Source organism: Mandrillus leucophaeus, unplaced genomic scaffold (genome assembly GCF_000951045.1).
Source record: "Mandrillus leucophaeus isolate KB7577 unplaced genomic scaffold, Mleu.le_1.0 Scaffold235, whole genome shotgun sequence".
Lineage (NCBI taxonomy): Eukaryota > Metazoa > Chordata > Mammalia > Primates > Cercopithecidae > Mandrillus > Mandrillus leucophaeus.
Genome location: NW_012102421.1, coordinates 5,458 through 17,895, shown reverse-complemented (window position 1 = coordinate 17,895; position 12,438 = coordinate 5,458). Strand labels below are relative to the sequence as shown.

The following is a 12,438-nucleotide window of genomic DNA, read 5'->3' as shown; positions in this document are numbered from 1 at the left end:
AATGAGCTATGTTCCACAGGATTCCTGGGTAATTCCCCACTTCCTCCTGCAGCACCGCAAGGGAGGTGTAATCACAGGACAATCAGCTGGGCAGAGAAGAGAGGATACCAAAGATGGTCAGGAAGAAATGAGAAACCCTGAACCCCAGCTCAGCCACCAGTCCCCAGGGAGCAATAGAGTGACTGAGAACTGTCCTTTGACCATGGGACTCACAGCCCCCACTGAGCAACCAGCACAGGCCTCTCCTCCCAAAAGGCACGAGAGATTCACCCTGCACACCTCCAGAAAGGACAGTCTCCTCTGGGACACCAAGGTCCTAAATGTCCATCCTTGGAAGCTGCAGCCAAGCTAGACACAATTAGAGAAAGGAAGGGTCTCTGTCACCAGGCAACACACAGCTCACCCACAGCACAATGGGGTGTCCCTGTGACAGGGACCTGGCGCAGCTCCAGCTTCCTGCACTGAAGGGGAGAGCCAGATGGGGATGAAAGAGGGCAAAGGGGAAGAAAGTGCACACTGACCCAGAACCATGGAGACAGCAGGAGGCTGAGGCCCAGGACTGTGCTTGCCCAACCTACAGGGTATGTGTGTGACTGTGTGTGTCCATGTGCATCTCTTTTGTGTGTATGTTTGTGTTTCTGCACATAGTGTGTGCCAAGGTTTGGTGACAGAATCACTGCTGAAAAAGGCGGAGGCCTCCACAATTCCCAGGGAACTGACACACAGACAAAAGGTAAAAGAGAAGGCGGGACTAGGAGGGAGGAGTGAGAGGGGAAGGGACAGATAGGTGTCCTGGGCACAGACCCCGCCCATGAGCCAGAGAAGTGCTCCTGCCCCGGGAAGAGGCTCAGCACAGAAGGAGGAAGGACAGCACAGCTGACAGCCGTGCTCAGAAAGTTTCTGGATCCCCGGCTCATCTCCACAGAGGAGAACACGCAGGCAGCACTGGCCATGGGGCCCCTCTCAGTCCCTCCCTGCACACTGCACATCATCTGGAAGCAGCTCCTGCTCACAGGTGAGGAGAGAACTTCCTGGGAGAGAACAGGAGGAGGAAGCAGAATGATTGGATGGGGTCTCTTGGAAGGATGGGGTTCTAAAAAACAAAAGGAGTCAGCACTTTGGGAGGCTGAGGTGGGTGGATCATGAGGGCAGGAATTCAAGAGCAGTCTGCTCAATACAGTGAAGCCCTGTCTCTACTAAAAATGCAAAAAATTAACCAGGCGTGGTGGTGTGCTCCTGTAATCCTAGCTACTTGGGAGGCTGAGGCAGGACATTTGCATGAACCTGGGAGGCAGAGGTTGCAGTGAGTGTATATTGTGCCACCACATGCCAGCCTGGGTGACCATATGAGACTCTGTCTCAAAAAAAAACAAAAACAAAAACAAAAACAAAAAACAGAAAAAAATACAGGAAAGAAGGCTCTGTTGGAGCCTGCATAGGGGAATACATACCAGAGAGGGACACGGGTCAAAACAGGAAAATCACATTGAACTGGAATTGGTAAGAGGTAGGAAAATCTCAAGTGTTCTGTTTTCCTGGTTAATTGTCACTGGCCACCACTTTTTGAAAAATGATAATAATAACTATTGTCAGATGACACTTCAAATGAAAATATAAGCAGGGCATGAAACACTGTCCTCAGCCAAAAACCTCAACAATTGGGGAAAGAGAAAAAATACCACCAGGCATGGAGGACCCTGGGAACTCTCACATGTACAGGAGTCTGCCTCCTGTCCGAGGCACTGGGGTGCAACCTAGATCAAAAGTCCTTGTCCTCAGGAAACTCATGCTCTCATGGGAAGCAAGATAGACAGACAAAGAGATCTAGAATGTGAGGTCAGATGTTAACAAGAGCTCCGGAGGGAGCAGAGCAGAAAAAGATCAGAAAGGGAAGACCCAGGGTCTCTGAAGGAGGTGTTAGGAAAGAAGTCTAAGGATGCCCTCATGTGAGTAGGACCTGAGGGCAGTGTGGAGGGAGCCGTGCAGACCCCCGGGGAAGAGGATTCCGAACAGAAAAATGCCAAGGTCAGAAGTGTTGAAGGAATGAGGGTCGTACTGCTGACTTTGACCCAGTGGGACAGTTTGAAACACACACTCAAACACACACACACACAGAAAAGGGGTGTGTGTGTGTGTGTTTTCAAGGCTGATGATTGAAGAGATCTTCTCAGGTCCCAGGGCCCCATCTTTTCACCCCAATACATAGGTCTCAATATTGACTGACACCCTCTCCACCTACTAGCATCACTTTTCATCTTTTGGAACCCACCTATCGCGGCCCAAGTCACGATTGAAGCTCATCCAACCGAAGTTTCTGAGGGGAAGGATGTTCTTCTACTTGTCCACAATTTGCCCCAGAATCCTACTGGCTACATCTGGTACAAAGGGCAAATAATGGATAGCCACAATTACATTACATCATATGTAATAGACACTGAAATGATTGTATTTGGGCCTGCATACAGTGGACGAGAAACAGTATATTCCAATGCATCCCTGCTGATCCAGAATGTCACCTGGAAGGACACAGGATCCTACACCATACAAATCATAAAGCGAGGTGATACCACTAAAGGAGTAACTGGACATTTCACCTTATATGGTGAGTGATTCCACATGATCCCTGGGTGTTGGGGGGGGGGGTCACTTCTACTTTGCACACACAGGATGGTCAGGCTTAACTCTGCCTGTGTCCCTCTCTGCATTATGTCCCATGTTGGGGTTTTGGCATTTAGTGCAGGACACACACAGAGGAGACAAACTACAACAGATCAGAATTCCTTTCCTGCCTCCAGAGCCTGCAGACACTTGCTGCACAGGAAGGACAGTCTGATGGGGGAGGTGCGCAGCACGAGGAGATCAATCTCAGCCAAGCACTTCATGCCCTCTTCGTAAACTTGACCCTGAGAAAGACCCTGGAGAACTGAGTAGGGCTTTACCTAAGAGGTCCCTTGAGATACTCTCAGAGAAGCTCAGCCCTAGAAACCTCAACCCCAGACCTCTGTCCCCTAAATCCTTACTCCAGATAAAGCTGAGGAGTCTGTGCCAGGGCTGGGTTGTGGCAGGGCTTACTGGCACCGGTGATTTACCAGCTGTCTGAGCACTGTGTCTCCTGGAGCTGCTCACCAGCCAGGGCTCAGCACTCAGAGCCTCATCTGGGCAAGGACAGAGCTTTCTTCACCTGAGACTCAGAGTGGAGAGGACAGAAAGACAAGCTTTGGAGGCCATCAGCCAATGGCTTTGTGAGGCTTAGGATACTCCATAGAAAGTCTAATGTCCCCAGAAGCAGAAACAGAAGAGAGAAAATGTACCTGGCAACAGCTTGCCCACAGGGATCTGACCTAAAGGTGCTCTTTCATGGAAGTGAATAATAATAAATGCTGTTTGTGTGAACACCTCCACTGTGCCAAGCATTAGGTCAGGTGACTGTGAAAAATCTACAATTTATTCACAGATAGCATGAAAAGCCACAGTCCATTTCCCACTTGGCTTATTTGAGTGAGAGAAAACCGAGGCACAAGAAGTCACAGTCACTGAACCACAGTCACACAAACACAAAAGGCAGATCAGGGTCACATGAGGTCTGTCTGCAGCCACAGGACCATCCTCTTCTCCACTAGAAGTGACGAATTATTGGGTTCCAAGGACCCATAGTCATTTATTGGCTCAAATCCTCTCTTCTTAGACATCCAAACCTCAGAGGAGTGAGAGCAAGTGGTCAGTTGATTAGTCTGTGCTTCAGAGCTAAATCACCTGCCTCAACTGTCAGAATCAGTGCAAAAAATGTCCAGACCTCCCCCGCATATCTTAACCCCTATCCCTGAACCTGAAATCCTGTGTTTCCCAAAGTGTCCATGTCACTGGCATGACAAGATAAAGGAGAGGACCTTGTTTTCGTTCCCCACTCACACCCTGCACCAGCACAGGCCCAGTGAGAGACACACACTCAGGAGCTCTCACATAACAAATGAAGGAATTGAATGAAGAAATGAATGATCCATAACCTCTTTAGGGACTGGATCGTGGATGCAGAATCCTACGAAGTTCTAGCCACACCTGTCCCTTGTTCTTCACAGGCTGACAAGCATGTTTCATCCCCCCACTATTCTTGCCCCTAATGCCACCCCACCTAATATAACTCTGAAGCTCCTGGGCCACTGGGGGGCTTTCAGGGCTCCCTTGTCCTGGACTGTTGAGCTGGGGCACCTAGTCCCTGTGGTCTCTGAAGTCACTGTAGGCCCCACTGTTCACTGCCATGCTGCCTCTGCGTCTCTCTGCTTCTCTGTGTCCCTCATCTTCCTCCCATTTCATTCTAACTGGCAAGCCCTGTCCTGCACAGCTTCTTCCTCCACTTCTTGGCTTTCCCCAGACACTCCCTCTAACTATGCTGACTGCTCTGTTCCCTTCCTGCTAACACTGTGGCCTGGCCCACCTCCCAGGAAATAGGAAAGGTACAGAAGTCACCTGGAGTTGCCAGTCCTGCCAGGCTTCCTCTCGAGCCAATGTCCCCAGGTCACTAAGAGAATGAGCTTCCACTGTATCCCCATCCAGGGCTCTGTCCCTTTGTGAGGCTGTTCTGTGGACAAGACTGTGGGACAGGGATAGGCAGCTCCTCCATCCACTCTTATAATTCCCAAACAAGTTCTTCTGGCCTCCTGCACAAAGAAAACCAATTTATCCCGAGAGTGATTTGCAGTAAAGAAAGATTTTAATGACTCCAAGTCTGCTAAACAGGATGATGGAGGTTTATTATTACTCAAATCAGCCTCCGTAGTGGATCAGGGGTGAGAGATTTTCAAGGATAGTTTCAGGGGCACAGGACTAAAAAATGGGTACTGCTGACTGTTTCAGGATGAAATCATGCGGGCGGAGGGAAATGATCTGTTTCTGCTTGAATCTGCCTCTAGGTGGGGAACATGTGACTGGTTGAGCCATTAGTCATGGGTATGGATGAGGTCAGCTCTTTGCCAGAATGCAAACAATGAGAAACATCTCAAAAGACCAACCTCGGGTTATACAATAGTGATGTTATCTATAGGAGTAATTAGTTACAAATTTTGAAAACTCTGGCCAAGTGACATTTGAGCAGTGTTTATAGAAACTGTGCCTCCATTTTAGCAGAATTCACTTCCCTCCTATAGTCCTACTCTCATGGTCTTTCACCAGTTTTACAAAGGTAATCCCTGGGCAAAAGAAGGGTATTAGTGTTATGGAGGAACTAGTATTATTCTTGCTTCAAAGTTAAGATATAAACTAAATTCCTCCCATGGTTAGCCTAGCGTATGTCCAGGAATGAGTGAGGACAGCCAGCCTGAGACTAGATGCCAGATGGATTCGGCCATGATAGTTTGCTATCACTGTTGTAAACTTTGCACTGACTCACCAGGGTGTCAGTTGTTGGACAGGCCTGCGGTACCCAAAGCCCATGGGCTGATTTCACCCATTTCACTCGTGACTCCATCCTCAATCTACCATGGAGTTCACATTCTCCAGTCACTTCCTAGAAATTTCTGGTTTCCTTTCAGGCATATTACAAGCTTGAAATTTGTCACTCGGTTCTAACAGTAAGTAAAAACCTGACCAAACTCAAAAGTCAACAACTCGTTAAAATCCCTAAGAGATTAGCCTGGCACAGTGGTTCACGACAGTAATCCCAGCACTTTGGGAGGCTGAGGCGGGCAGATCATGAGATCAGGAGATCGAGACCATCCTGGCTAACACAGTGAAAGCCAATCTCTACTAAAAATACAAAAAATTAGCCGGGTGTGGTGGCGGGAGACTGTAGTCCCAGCTACTCAGGAGGCTGAGGCAGGAGAATGGGGTGAACCCGGGAGGCGGAGCTTACAGTGAGCCAAGATAGTGCCAGTGCACTCCAGCCTCAGCAACAGAGCAAGACTCCGTCTCAGAAAAAAAAAAAAAGGGCTGTTAGAGAAATGAAGAATGCTTTTGATGCTTCCTGGTAGACTGCACACACCTCAGGAAGGAATCCCTAGCTTGAGGATGTGACAATAGAAACTTCCAAAACTGAAACAGGGAAGTTCAAAAAGAATGGAAGGAAAAAAAGTGGAACAACATATTCCACTTCATATTTAATATTTTGTATTGACAATAGCAATTTTTCAATTTTGTACTTGTGGGACAACTACCGAGGCTGTAACATACACATAATGGGAATACTGATGGTTTTGGGGACCTGTTGGAGGTGGTCAGGTAGCTGCTACCTGATAGTTTTATGGCCTGTGCTACAAACAATTGTTTCATGCTTAGGATGCCATTTTCATAAGTTGGGGTTCTTCGTGTGGGGGACACATGAGCCACTGGCTTCTCACTTAGACTCTTCCTAATTCACACAATCTTAAACACTAGTTGTATTTCCTGAGGTTAACAGAAAATGAAAAAACCATTTCACATACCTGTTTTGGGCTCCTTCAAATTTTTCCTAACTCTGCACAGAAATTAGAAACAAGGAGTTCTTTCTATATTTACTAACATAACACACATCACTTCTTTCAATTTGGCATCATTCGTCTCTTTATGTAATTGACACACTGACCAGTTCTGTCCTTTAAACGGGACTCTCTCTACTTAAGGACTTGCTAATTTCAAATCACCTTTGGCATCTTTCTTTGAGCATAATGTGATTCTGCTGAATTCACCCCACACCTAAACCTTAATTGGGTATCAAGAGAAATACTACTATCAGCAATTGATCTTAGATGTTTGGACCATCCGTAACAATTTTCACTTATGACAACCTTCAATGTTTCCTCCAAATTTTGCTGTTGTTGTTGTTACTGGAGTCAGAACATAGCATGAGGTCTAAATTCCTGACAACTTTTTATGGGAAAATTACAGTATTACAAATTGAGAATCCCAAATCCAGAAATCCAAATTCTGAAATGCTCGAAAATCTAACCCTTCTGACCACTGATGTGATGCTAAAAAGAAGTGCTCACTGAAGCATTTTGGATTTTAAATTTTTCAGATGTGGGATGCTAAACCAGTACATCTACTGCAAATATTCCAAAATTAAAAAGAAGTTAGAAATACAAAACACTTGGTTTTAAGCTTTCTACATAAGGAACACTTTATCTGTATGAACTATAGGCATGAAGCTGCACAGGAGATCTCTAGAACCTCCTCATCCTGCATAACTGAAACCGCACAGCCACGGAACAATGCCCTATTCCCCCAACCCTAGCTCCTGGAAACTACTATTCTACTCTCTGACTCACTCTGGAATCCACTGAGATAAGGTACATAGAGTAGTCAAACTCATAGAATCAGAGAGTAGAATGTCTAATGAGAGAAAGTATCTGCAAGACTTCTTCCCAAATATTGGTCTAATAGCCACCAAACACAAGTGCTCCATGAGGGTCAGACTTCCATCATCAGTTCATGCTTGCCCTTTCCACCAGTCAGTTCTGCATTTGCAAACATCCACATGTATTTCTAGAAAGATCCACGTGGTCCTCACCTGCCCCCTACAGGGAGAAGGGAGCATCATGGACCCAGAACATGGAACATGGTCTTGGTCCAAAGCTATCAGCTCTTGCCTGTCCCCTTCACTCTTTGTAGGTCATTCCTTGGACTCTGCTCTATCTTTAGAGGTCACTGGCTCAAGTCAGTCACTATGAGACAGCTGGGAAAACTGCCCCAACTTGTAGCTCCACTCCCTGATGACGGAACTGACCTCCAATCTTGACTCTGGTCTCCCCTGTGTTATTTCTGCTGAAGTACCCAGTCCCAGGCCGGGCTTCCCAGTACCCAAAGGGTTTAAGGACATTGGAAGTTCCATCATCCATCTCTAGGATGTCCTTGGAAGGGGAAGCTGCAGAGAAAGCATACCTTGGGGGGCAAAATAAGACTGAAACTAAGAAGATTCCAGCACTGCATGCTCCAGATGAGGACCACAGGGTGGGCCAGGCAGGCAGTTGGAGAGGGAGAGACTCAGAGAGGCACCAGGGGCTGTGACTGCTGGTCCCATGATTTTTCATGGCCCAATGTTGCTGCTCAATTCACACTTGGGAAAGTCTGTGCTTCTACCACATAAAGCAGGTAGCCTCACAATCTCTGAGCCCTCAGATTGCCATGCATCTGTCTTGTAACACACACAACTGCCATGGGCTTTTAGGGACTTGGACATGCTGAGTGGTGGGAAATGCCAACTCTGATTGAAAAATGTCTTAGGAGGAATCAAAGGTGCCACACAGGGCAATCTTCTCTCTGTTATCTCCACAGTGGAGACTCCCAAGCCCTCCATCAACAGCAGCAACTTAAACCCCAGGGAGGCCATGGAGACTGTGATCTTATCCTGTGATCCTGACACTCAGAACGCAAGCTACCTGTGGTGGATAAATGGCCAGGGCCTCCCTATCAGTTCCAGGTTGCAGCTGTCCGAAAACAACAGGACCCTCATTCTATTTGGTGTCACAAAGGATACTGCAGGACCCTATGAATGTGAAATGAAGAGCCCAGTGAGTTCCAGCCGCAGTGACCCAGTCACCCTGAATCTCATCTGTGAGTATCTTCTGTTCCTCTGTGTGCCAGTCTGCCATCCCAAATACACATGGCCAGAGGCCAGGCCTCCCAGTCCCTCTCAGGTGTAAGTACACAGACCTTTACCCCTGGATATCAAGGCTGGCCATGACTACTAAGGGTAGGCTTAGGCTTGATCGACAATGGGAGAGAAGAGGCTGCTCCTGTCATGGTAGACTCAGGGCCCACAGCTTATGTTGGGGGAAACAGGTCAATGTCTCAGGGTCCAGATCAGTCAACACAGCAGGGATTTGACTGGGACTTCAGTGTTGTGACTTAGCTCACAGGGTCACTCTGGTCCTTCCACAGACCCGAATTTTCCCTTCCCTCTGACAACATCACCTGTGACTTTATTCTCTTTGCTCCAGATGGTCTGGATACCCCCACCATGTCTTCTTCATACACCTATTACCATACAGGGGAAGTCCCCAAGCTATCCTGCCTCACAGACTCTCACCCACTGCCAGAGCTTTCTTGCCTGATTGATGGGAAGTTCCAGCAATCAGCACAAGTGCTCTTTATCCCCCAAATCACTAAAACATATGGAGGGGTCTATGTCTGTTTCATGCATAACTCAGCCACTAGTGGAACAAATCACATAATCAAGAGGATCATAGTCCCTGGTAAGTGGATCCCTGGAGCATCGCCAATATGTTTTCCAGTGAAGTCTGTCTGGCTATTAGGGAAGAGCCACCTGCCCTCTGCAAAGGGAGAGGGAAAATCAAAAACCCAGGACAGGGAATATGTTTCTGCTCCAAAACCAACAGCTTTTGCCTGTACCCTTCACTCCTTCTACATCATTCTTTAGACTATACAGTAACAATGAACAATCTGAAAGAAAATTAAGAAAAGAATTTCCATTCACATTAACATCAAAAGGAATAAAATATTTTGGAATAAGTTTAACCTAAAAGGTCTACGGGTTATACCTTGAAAACTACAAAACATTACCGTAAGAAATTAAAGACAACATCAATATATGGAAAGACAATTCATTCTCACAGATTGGAAGAATCAATATTGTTAGGAAGACAATATTACTCAAAGTGAGCTGCAGATTGAACGCAAACCCTACCAGAATCCCAGTAACATTTTTTGCAGAATTACAAAAATCTGTCCAAAATTTGACCTGACTGGCTCTTATTGATGACTGCCACAACAGAGACACTGAGGAAAAGATGCAACCATGAAAAGGTGGAAAATTTTGATGACATAGACAATAGCAATCATTATTTCTCACTACCCAAAGCCTTCAAAAATATACAAGTGCAGCATGGCCAGTATGCAACTGACCAAAAACTAATCACCAAGCAAGAAATATAGTGAGAGAAAAAAAAAGAGCAAGAATGTATTTGGCCTATCACCTCCCACTTTTGCATACTAATCTGATGCTGAAAAGAAATGCTCACTGGAGCATTTTAGATTTTGAATCTGTCAGATTTGGGATGCTAAATCAGTAAGTATGTGACAAATATTTCAAAATCTAAAAATGTCAGAAATTCAAGACACTTATTTCCCTAAGTCTTATGCATAAGAAATACTCAATCTGTGTGAACTGTAGGCATCAAGCTGTACAGCGGATCTCTAGAACCTCCCCGTCTTGCATAACTGAAACTGCACACACATGAACAACTTCTGATTCTCCCCACTCCCAGCTCCTGGCAACCACCAGTCTCTTCTCAGATTCACTCTGGAATCCACTTCCATGTGGTCCCTAGATTAGTCAAACCCATGGAATCGGAGCGTAGAGTGTACAATGAAAGAAAATATTTGCAAAACTTCTCCCAAAATTTGTCTCATTTCCATCAAACACACATGATCCATGAGGACCAGATATCCAGGAGTTAACTCCCACCCTTTCCCCCAGTCAGTTATGCATTTGCAAATGTCCACATGTATTTCTGGAAGGATCCACATAGTCCTCACCTGTCCTCTGCAGAGGGAGAGGAAACATAAAGGACCCAGAACATGGAATGTGGTTCTGCTCCCAAGCCACCAGCTCTTGCCTGTCCCCTTCACTCTTTCTAGATCATTCCTTGCACTCTGCTCTATCTTTGGAGGTCACTAGCTCAAGAAAGTCATCATGAAACACCTGCAGAAAACTGCCCCACCTTGTGCCTCCACTGCCTGATGACTGAACTGACCTCCAGGCTTGACTCTGGTCTCCCCTGTCTTATTTCTGCTGAAATATCCAGTCCCAGGCCAGGCTGCTCAGTATCTTCAGGGTTTCAGGGCAATCAGAAGTGCCATTATTACTCATCTCTAGACTGTCCTTGGAAATGGAAGCTGCAGAGAAATCACATCTAAGAGGGCAAAGTAGGATGGAATTTGGAAGGGGCCCAGCAGTTGCACATTCCAGGTAAGGAACCCAAGGTGATCCAGTCAGTCAACTGATTAGGGAGAGACTGGGAGGTGTAACAGGGGCTGTGGCTCCCACTGATGTGTCTGTCCATGACCCAACACTGCTGCTCAATTCACACTTGAGAAAGTCTATGCTTCCTAAGACAGAGCAGGCGGCCGCACAGTCTTTGAGCGCTTAGATGATCATGCATCTGTCTTGTGACACACACACCAGCTATTGACTTTCAAGGACTCGGGTGGGCTGAGAGGTGGGAGATGCTAACTCTGATTGAAAGATGCCTGTGGAGGAATCAAAGGTGCCACACAGGACAATCTTCTCTCTGTTATCTGCCCAGGGGAGCTTCCCAAGCCTACATCACCAGCAACAACTTCAGCCCCATGGAGAATAAGAATGTTGTAGCCTTAACCTGTGAACCTAAGACTCAGGGCTACATCTACATGTGGTAGTTAAATAGTCAGAGACTCCCGGTCAGTCTCAGGCTAGAGCAACCCGGTAAAAACAGGATCCTCATTCTAGCCAATGTCACGAGAAATGACACAGGTCCCTATGAATGTGAAATATGGGACCGAGTTTGTAGCATCTGCAGTGACCCAGTCACCCTGGATGTCCTTTGTATCTTTGGTTCCTCTGTGGACCAGGCCACCAGCAAAAATCCAAATGACCAGAGGCCAGGCATCTCAGTCTCTCTCACGTCCAAGTACAGATACTTTTATTTCTGGACACCAGGGCTGGCCATGACTCCCTGCCCTGGGAAAACTTGGCTAGGCACAGCCTTAAGCAAGAATATAAAGGGAGGGGCTGCTCTTGTCATGGGCGACTTGGGGTCTACAGCCTGTGATGGGAGAAACACGTGAATACCTCATGCCTCGGCTCAGTGAACACAGAAGGGGTTTGGCTGGGCCTTGAGGGTGTGTCTTGGCTCAGAGGGACACTGGAGTCCCTTTGAGAGATCAGGAGCATCCCCTTTCCTTGGACGACATCACCTGTGGCTTTATTCTCTTTACACCAGATGGTCCACACGACCCCAGCATTTTCTCTCCATTCACCAATTACCGTTCAGGAGAAAACCTCTTCTTGTCCTGCTTCGCGGACTCTAACCCACCGGCAGAGTATACTTGGACGATTAATGGGAAGTTTCTGCAATCAGGACAAGAGCTCTCTATCCCCAAAATTACAACAAAGCATAGCGGGATCTATGGTTGCTCCGCTCGTAACTCAGTCACTGACAGCGAACGTTCCACATTCCAGAAGATCAAAGTCTCTCGTAAGTGGATCCCTGCATCATTGGCAATAGGGTTTTAGGTTTTACTAGCCATATGACACCAGGAAAGTTGTTACACTACTCTAAGCTTCTGTCTTTTCATCGGCAAAATGGAAATAATGTCTACCTGACAGGATTATTTTGTGAATTAAATAAGGTACAGGTAAAGTATTTAGCACAGGGCCTGGCACATAGGACGTGCCCCTCAACAGTACCTATTTCCATATGTATATATATAGAAAAAGAGGTAACACATAAAACACTAGGACATGGTTAC

At 46.7% G+C, this 12,438-nt stretch overlaps 1 protein-coding gene across 1 annotated transcript; it reads left to right on the top strand.

Annotated features, from left to right (window-relative positions):
• The first annotated feature begins 825 nt into the window (after positions 1-825).
• On the top strand, positions 826-12,202 carry LOC105541162 (pregnancy-specific beta-1-glycoprotein 8-like). Its single transcript, XM_011982066.1, is given in 5 exon segments — positions 826-1,015; positions 2,243-2,602; positions 8,242-8,520; positions 11,240-11,512; positions 11,910-12,202. Coding segments are annotated over 5 exon segments (1,269 nt in total). The 5' UTR covers positions 826-951.
• The last annotated feature ends 236 nt before the right edge of the window (positions 12,203-12,438 follow it).